This window comes from Carassius carassius, chromosome 50, assembly GCF_963082965.1.
Source record: "Carassius carassius chromosome 50, fCarCar2.1, whole genome shotgun sequence".
Lineage (NCBI taxonomy): Eukaryota > Metazoa > Chordata > Actinopteri > Cypriniformes > Cyprinidae > Carassius > Carassius carassius.
This window is the reverse complement of record NC_081804.1, coordinates 2,645,941-2,655,405: the sequence shown is the minus strand read 5'-3', so window position 1 is coordinate 2,655,405 and position 9,465 is coordinate 2,645,941. Positions and strand designations below refer to the sequence as shown.

Here is a 9,465-nt window from a genome sequence, read left to right as displayed (position 1 = left end):
ACCATCAAAAAAAATATATACAAAATTTCTACCTTCAAGCAAAAATGAACTGCAGTTTAATTCTGCACTCTCGGAAAAAAAGGTACAAAAGCTGTCACGGGGCAGTAGCCCCCCCCCCCCCCCCCCCCCCCAAGTGACAGTTTTTGTAAAAAAATAATTCTGAGAGTGTGTACAGTAAACAGGTGATTTACAGGAACTGCAACACTTGTTTTCAGTTCACTTTTTAATGTGCTATCCCAGCTCACAAAGTAAGAACACTTAACACTCCCTAACACTCCCATTGTTATGAACATTATTTCTGAATGAACTACCTTTGAATGTTCTAAAAATAAGCAATAACATTTAAATATTTTGAAAAATGAACTCCCAGCATAACTTGCTTGCTAAACTGTAATATTTAGCAGCGTACAATTTTGTATACTTCACTTATGAAAATTGTGTATGATCCACTTATAAAAAAAAACCAAGAATGTAACACTATCATATGAGTGGATATTAAAGGAAAGGAAAGTCAAACCCAGTCAACCAGTTCTCATTGAACAGACCATGAAAGCATTACGTTTAGTAAATATGTTTGGTCACTATATAATTCTCATTCTTCCATCTATGCTCTTTTATAGCTTTAATGACTTTGTAAGCATGTTTTCACCATGGACTAAAATATTGAATAGGTAATTGCAATTTTGCAAGTTTATATCTCGCAATACTGGGTTTCTATCTCACCGTTCATAATTTTGACTTTTTTCTTGTGATTTAGAGAAAAAAAAAGTCATAATTGTGATATAAACTTACAATAAAAAAATGGCAAAAATTGTGGAAAAAAAGAATACAGACTCAGAATTATGAAAGAAAAAAAGTTTCAAGAAATTTAAACTCAAAAATCTGAAAAAAGGGCAAGAAACAAAGTCTACATTTTGAGATGTAAAATCAGAATAGTGAAAAAAAAAAATCTGAATTTTGAAAAATAGCAATTTGTTTTTTATTCTATGGTAAAAACAAGCTTTCATGTGAATAAGTAGATCCAAACCTTTGATTTGTAGAGTAAATAAAAAATTAAAAAATCCAATGATTAATGAGGTGTGAGGAATGGCATGTTTCACCTCATATGCTCCTTAGTATTTGATGCATTTCAGATGGTTCTTGAAAAAATGGTGGGTCATTTTCGCCTGTGAATCACTTTTGGGAGGGTGCCTGTAGGAACCGTAGTTGTTTGTGGAACCGTGTTTTTGATGACCAATCATGAGACCTTTACAGGTGGCAACTAATAAATGTCCAAGCCCGTCAACGAAGAATTCTGTTGGGAATATAGAATGAAAACAGATTCTTGAACGAACACTTATTATCTCTGGCATCTCTTTCTCTATAGCTGGCATGTAAATGATTTGTTCACTGTGGATCAAGAATAAGTTCCATTCACATTTCTCCGTTGGTCAGCTGTCATAAACTGTTGTTCTTGGACAATAAATCAAAATCTGTACCACACCCATTGCTTTGAATTATCTAAGACCTACATGCCAGTGGATGAATGTAGTATGTCAAAGCGTATAGTTTCACAATAGTCAGGTCTTTGGGCAACTTTAATAACAGACTTAATCTAAAATAAATGGTTGACTTCATCTGATCTGAATGTTTCAAGATCCACTCACCAGTGTGAGCCACTCTTTTGAGGAACGGGTCAAAACTGACCCTCTGCACAGCCTCCGTCCGGCCCAGGAAGTAGTTGACGACTCCATCTGCAAAGAAGCAGCCGTTGAAACCCGGCAGGGGCGCATGGGTACGAGAGACACGCGTGATACAGCCGCCTTCCTCGCTGTTCCCTTCCTCGTATTTCAACTGGAAAGCAAACTGATTTCCTCCTACCTGACCACCAACCTGATGGAGAGAGAAAGAATAAGATCAGTCAAGGTCTTTCACAAACATAAAAATAAGACACAATATTGGACACAATAAAGATCTTTATTGGTTTGAACTATTTATTAGTGAACTATAAACATTTATTGCACATGCACATATGAAAATTCACAGGTATAATCACTCACAGTTAAGTTATTTTTATTCAGCCAGGATTCATTAAAGTGACAGTAAGAGACATTTATAATGGTAAAAAAAGATTTAGATTTCAAAGAAATGCCTTTATTCTATTCATCAAAGAATCCTGAAAATAATAAACCACTGTTTCCATGATAATATTAGGCAGCACTACTGTTTCAATATTGATTTTGATATAAAAAGTTTCTTGAGCTGCAAATCAGAATATTAGAATGATTTCTGAAGGATCAGGTGACACTAAAGACTGGAGTAATGATGCTGAACATTAAGCTTTGATAACAGGAATACATATGACTTATTAGATTGTAATAATATTTCACAATATTACTGTTTTACTGTATTTTTATCCAATAAATGCAGCCTTGGTGAGCAGACAGTCAAAAATTATATATTTTTTTGTAATTGCAAATGTCATCAAGATGATAGAATTGACATAATTACCACATCTAGTTCAGGAACGGCTTCCATAATGTTCACAAAGCTCTCAATGCGCGTCTCATTGAGGAACACAAAGTCATCATCCACCCACAGGAAGTATTTAGTGGTGACCTGCGACACTGCCAGATTTCTTCCTGCAAACCAGCCCTGAAAAGCCAAACAATGAAACAAGTAATCTTCACACGTCAGGAAGATTATATTAACAGTCAACTTGAAAAGCCTGATGTTTGTACCTGTGCTGGGGGCATTATGTAGTGCTCTATATTGTCACCGACCACCTTCTCTGGGTTCAGACTGTCATCAGCAACAATGATCTTTATTTTTGGGTAGTTCAGACGGATACTGTTGATGAGGACGTTTAGTTCTTTGTAACGCAGAAATGCTTTAATTAGCACAGTCACCTGAGAGTTCACATCTACAGAGAGAGAGAGAGAGAGAGAGAGGGAGAGAGAGAGGGAGACCATTATTATGGTGATTGAGTTCATGATACAGACACTGTGATCACACTGTAAAATTAAGAAAAATGACAGAAAGTGCATAACAAAATCACGACTACTAAAATGAAAACTGAATAAAAAAATACATGCTATTTAAAATATAAATAAAACTATAATAATATATAAATGATATTAAAATAACTGTTTAGAAGCACACACACTACACTCTATAAGAACTGTGTAAAAATATTAATAAAAAAAGTTACTAAACTTACTATAAAAACTGTAAAAAAAAAAAAAAAAAAAAAAAAAATATATATATATATATATATATATATATATATATATATATATATATATATATATATATATATATATATATATATATATATATATATATATATATATATATATATATATATATATATATATATATATATATATATATATATATATAATTGGGATGTTTCATGTAATTTAAAAAAAAAAAGTTTTGGAAGTGAAAAAGAACAAATAAGACCCATAAACCCTTCTAAGACATTTCACAATTAATGGTTTTTGATTGAGACAATTGTTTTTTATTTTTTTTGTTTTCAATTATGTAAATTTAGGTTTTCTGTTAGGGCTTTTGTTGTTAAATCGGACCCTCTTTACATTAAGTGTCCCTACCTGTGTACTAACATAGTAACTGCATGTGTCCGTAGTATGTAACCATAGTGTAAGTACACATACTGTAGGTACATAGCATATACAGCTGTAATATCAACACACATGTAACAACCCTCAGATGGTTTTTGTAAGTACTTGTGTAACAGGAACTACATTTTGTAACAACAATATTTATAAGAGTAATTGGAACCATTTAATCCAAGGGGTGGAAATAGGATCCAGGGTGTGGGTATGGGTAGGTTTAGGGATATGTAAAGTAAGAGGAGTTTGATCTCGAGTTGGAGTAGGTGCACCACTGTAATAACAGTGTACTTGCATGGTAACTCCTCAGGAACTGTCCACTTAATATAAAGTAACATTTTGGACACCAACCACAATTTCTATGTAAACTCTAACTTACTGGCTGCTGCTGTGTAACATCAGAGTAATTACATGATAAATCTATTGTAAAGTGTAACACATTCTTTACCAAAAAGTGCTGTTAGTCCTGTTACACATTTGTACTTTCATTACCAAAAACTGTTGTTACCAATGTCCTGTTACACATCTGTACTTACACATACCATTCAGTGGCTTGTTACATATGTGTACTTAGACAAACATTAGCTATGTACCAATTTGTACTTACACTGTAGTTACATAAAATGTACACATCTAGTTACTATGTAAGTACACAGGTATTAGGGACACAATATAAAGTGGGACCGGATATTAAGTAAAGCTCATTTTCCATGAAGATATTTTGTAAATTTCCTACTGTAAATATATCAAAACTTAATTTTTGATTAATAATATGCAATGCTAAGAATTCATTTGGACAACTTCAAAATCAATTTTCTCAGTATTTTTTTTTTGCACCCTCAGATTCCAGATTTGGTAGTTGTATCTCTGCCAAATATATTCATATTTGGCAGAGATACAACTACTACTTATATCTGTAAGTAGTTGTATCTCTGCCAAATATTGTACTATTATAACAAAACATACATCAATGGAAAGCTTTCAGCTTTCAGATGATGTATAAATAAACAAAAAATGACACATAAGACTGGTTTTGTGGTTCTTGATCACATATAGCTTTCTCAGTATCACCTGTGGTTTTATGGTTGGTACATTATAAAGATAGTTTGGTATATTAACGTCATATCAGTTAATTAAATGTACTGTATTTCACTGTAAGTGCTACAAATTGTGGCTAACATATTTTTTCAGGTACTTTTCTGCTGGTTTCCTATACCATAAATTTCATAGATTATTATTATAATTATTAGTTCTATTTTATTCACTTTATTTTATTATTACTATATATATATATATATATATATATATTTTTTTTTTTTTTTTTTTTTTTTTTTTTTATATATATATATTTTTTTTTTTTTTTTTTTCTACAGTGTAAGTATTTGTATTTGAGCTCACCTTTCCCCGGGTCAAACAGAACAGGAACTGACAAACGTCTGATCTCAATCGGGAATATGACCTCATGATTCTCAAAAGAGAAGTACGCTAAGGACATGAATACATTTGTAAAGTCAATACATTAAGATTAGTGTTTAATGTCTTAAGAAACTTAATAGTATCATAAAAGTTGTCCTTGTGTGAATCATTATATTCCAAGGGCTTGTCGAAATACCACATTTGTGGTCTTGGCCATTTAAGAGCATGCGCATGCAACTGGAAGTAAAACAACAAAGTGCAGCACCCTTAATGCATGCTAAATCTATACGTGAATCTTGAATACTGCTCTGGAGCGGTATTTGAGTCTAAGAGTATCATATCGTGCATCATGTTCTGGAAATAAATTATGAGACTTTTGCAGAGATCTCAGAAGGTTTTGCGGAAATCTTTACAGTTAAATGTGAATGATACTTAGATATTAATTTGGTAGTAAAACAAAGTATTGCACATTTTAGGATGAGTATGTTTATTTTGTACAACATTTGCAACTGCTTTTTATCACTTAATTTGAAGCACCACTATTACTAAACTGAAAAGACATTTACAGGTGCCGGTCATATAATTAGAATATCATCAAAAAGTTGATTTCACTAATTCCATTCAAAAAGTGAAACTTGTATATTATATTCATTGATTACACACAGACTGATATATTCAAATGTTTATTTCTTTTAATTTTGATGATTATAACTGACAACTAAGGAAACTCCCAAATTCAGTAACTCAGAAAATTAGAATATTGTGAAAAGGTTGAATATTGAAGACACCTGGTGCCACACTGTAATCAGCTAATTAACTCAAAACACCTGCAAATGCCTTTAAATGGTCTCTCAGTCTGGTTCTGTAGGCTACACAATCATGGGGAAGACTGCTAACTTGACAGTTGTCCAAAAGACGACCATTGACACGTTGCACAAGGAGGGCAAGACACAAAAGGTCATGGCAAAAGAGGTTGGCTGTTCACAGAGCTCTGTGTCCAAGCACATTAATATAGAGGCAAAGGGAAGGAAAAGATGTGGTATAAAAAAAGTGTACAAGCAATAAGGATTACCGCACCCTGGAGAGGATTGTGAAACAAAACCCATTCAGAAATGTGGGGAAGATTCACAAAGAGTGGACTGCAGCTGGAGTCAGTGCTTCAAGAACCACTACGCAGAGACGTATGCAAGACATGGGTTTCAGCTGTCGCATTCCTTTTGTCAAGCCACTCTTGAACAACAGACAGCGTCAGAATCGTCTCTTAGACAAAAAGGACTGTACTGCTGCTGAGTTGTCCAAAGTTATGTTCTCTGATGAAAGTAAATTTTGCATTCCTTTGGAAATCAGGGTCCCAGAGTCTGGAGGAAGAGAGGCACACAATCCATGTTGTTTGAGGTCCAGTGTAAAGTTTCCACAGTCAGTGATGGTTTGGGTTTCATGTCATCTGCTGGTGTTGGTCCAAGGTGTTTTCTGAGGTCCAAGGTCAATGCAGCCATATACCAGGAAGTTTTAGAGCACTTCATGCTTCCTGCTGCTGACCAACTTTATGGAGATGCAAATTTCATTTTTGAACAGGACTTGGCACCTTCACACAGTGCCAAAGCTACCAGTTCCTGGTTTAAGGACCATGGTATCCCTGTTCTTAACTGGCCAGCAAACTCGCCTGACCTTAACCCCATAGAAGATCTATGGGGTATTGTGAAGAGGAAGATACGATATGCCAGACCCAACAATGCAGAACAGCTGAAGGCCACTATCAGAGCAACCTGGGCTCATATAACACCTGAGCAGTGCCAAAGACTGATCGACCCCATGCCCCTCCGCATTGCTGGGGTAATTCAGGCAACTAAGTATTGAGTGCTGTACATGCTCATACTTTTAATGTTCATACTTTTCAGTTGGCCAAGATTTTTTTTAATCCTTTCTTTGTATTGGTCTAAAGTAATATTCTAATTTTCTGAGATAATGAATTTGGGATTTTCCTTTGTTGTCAGTTATAATCATCAAAATTAAAATAAATAAACATTTGAAATATCAGTCTGTGTGTAATGAATGAATATAATATACAAGTTTCACTTTTTGAATGGAATTAGTGAAATAAATCATCTTTTTGATGATATTCTAATTATATGACCAACACCTGTAGAATGCAAAGTGCTGAAAATCAAAATAAAGTTCTGTAAACACTTGCATTTTTGTAAACACTATAAGAGTGACCCATCGGGTAATGAAAAGTTCTACACACATGTCTGGTCTTCATGCTCACTTGAACACTTGGGTCAAATACAGGAAATATATCATGTATGTAAACAAGTGGTCAAGTGCAAAGACCGCAAGTGTGGGATTTTGGACAAGCCCCAAGTCATTTTGAAAAATGTCTTTTATTTTTTTGGAACCTAAAATTCTTCAACAAAAATCTGTGTTCCGCAGAAGAAGTCTAAACAGGTATAGAATGACATGACAATAAACGATGATAAAATTCAGGTGAACTATTCCTTTAAGTCACAGGTTACGTACCGAGGTCTTCGGTCTTGATGTGGTAGATGGTGCTGGTGTAGGTCAGTCTGCTCAGCAGGTCGTTGAGCTGTTGGAGGCTGCTGGATGAGATGCTCAGATGTTTCTCATTCTGGCCCTCCACCTGCTCTCCTTCCTGGACATTCATCACTGAAAGCACTCCTTTATGCACCCTTAGAGAAACCTGGAGAGGTTTCATATAATTTGACCTCATTTTATAAATTTCACACGTAATGAATCCTTTTGAAAAACGCCCAAAATAAAGGCAGGGTAGGTGATTTGGTTCAGAAACATGCTGGCTGAAAGTCTCTTCACGTCCCAATAGCAATCAATAAGTTACAGTTTTTATATGTTTTCATATTGTCTGCGAAATATATATAATCTGATTGTGATTCTGATTTGCAGGAAGGGTGGGATCTTATGCTTTCACAGCTAGCTTGCTATTGCTAGCCTCTACGAAATCACCTACCCTTCCTTTAACAGCTTTAGATCAAAAGCTCACAAAGCATCAATTAAAAGAAGAAAAAACAGCAGACCCCCATTCAGAGACCGTCTGAAACAAACCAATGATTGTGATCAATATAACATTAAACCCACCACCTTTAATGAGAACACCATATTCAGCAGGACAAACCTTGTAAACCGCTCTCTTTTGTGCTTGCAGGGCTAGACCTTTAATAGTAATAAATTTCTTTAATTAATGAAATTGTTAAAGATGAATAAAACAACTGACAGTCTTATATTGTATAGGAGATCGAAGGATTTGATGAACAGAACATTCAAAAGAGCAGCATTTATTTTAAATAGGCATCTTTTTTAACATCATAAATGTTGTTACTTTCACTTTTAATTCATCAATTTAATTAATCTTTTATGAATTACTTTTCTTTTTTAAACTTGCTTAGCCTAAACTATTTAATGGCAGCAAATCAGAATGATTTCTGAAGGATCATGTGAATAAGAATAAGAGACTGCATTCAATTTTTATTTTTATTTTTTTTAATCTGTAACCTTCTGGAGATGCATTTTTAAGAAACCTGAGATCATTAGCAATCAAATAAAGGACTGACAGAATTCAGACTCACCGGGAATGAGTGTTTTATTCATGGGAGTTACTCTGAATCCTCTCATCGGATACTGGAGCGGGGTGTTGGCCGGGACGAGTAGTAGAACATCATTTTCTTTACCTGATCTGAAAGACAGTTCATTCAGTTAGAGGAATGCATGTGTGCCACATTAAAGAGGTCTGAGGAATTGTGGGTAACCTGATCTGGTGTTGTCTGAACTCTTCTGCCCGGCGTTTCTGCAGGTCATCCATCTCGTCTTTTGACACAAACTGGTTTGCTGGATTAGTGTTTTGGCAGGTACAGGGTGTTGGATTCTCATTGCGAAAAGGCCCGATACTGAGATGTGTAACAAGCAACAGGGGAAAATCAGAAACAAGGAATTCACTGCTTCATGGTTCCTCATAAAAATGAATCTGCTTACTTTGGTTTGGGAAAGTCTGGGATCTCTGGGTCACGGTTGCAATTTGAGAGTCTTGAGAAAGTTGTGTGAGTGGGGGAAAAATAAATAAATTTGAGTACAGTTTGCATGGACTTATTGTCTATAACCAAATAAAACTTGAACAGGAGTGAATTGTATAAAATATCTTCCCACACCAGAATTAAATCACTTTTGTGGTATGCTAAAGATGTTAAGGGTTATCTGTAAGAGTTAACATTTTAGTTAACGAGTTTAGTTAATATTTTTATTTGTAGCCTTTACACTCTTAAATCTCCTGGGTTAAAACTGCCTAATTTGGGTTGTTTTTAGCCCACAGGCTCGGTAAATATGATACAGAATGCATGGTGGGCTAACCCAAAAACTTACTAAATATAATTACTAAATATACAAAGATGATATACAAATATTACTGAGA

The 9,465-nt window shown here is 34.6% G+C and overlaps 1 protein-coding gene across 1 annotated transcript; it reads right to left on the bottom strand.

The window, feature by feature from the left end:
* Positions 1-824: 824 nt before the first annotated feature.
* On the bottom strand, positions 825-9,139 carry LOC132133304 (beta-1,4 N-acetylgalactosaminyltransferase 2-like). The gene is made up of 10 exons (XM_059546105.1): positions 9,033-9,139; positions 8,810-8,947; positions 8,630-8,736; positions 8,179-8,216; positions 7,548-7,728; positions 5,013-5,099; positions 2,721-2,902; positions 2,491-2,634; positions 1,647-1,872; positions 825-1,294 (listed from the first exon to the last, which is right to left on the bottom strand). Exons 1-10 carry the CDS (start codon positions 9,137-9,139, stop codon positions 1,113-1,115), a joined length of 1,392 nt encoding a protein of 463 aa, XP_059402088.1. The 3' UTR covers positions 825-1,112.
* Positions 9,140-9,465: the final 326 nt, after the last annotated feature.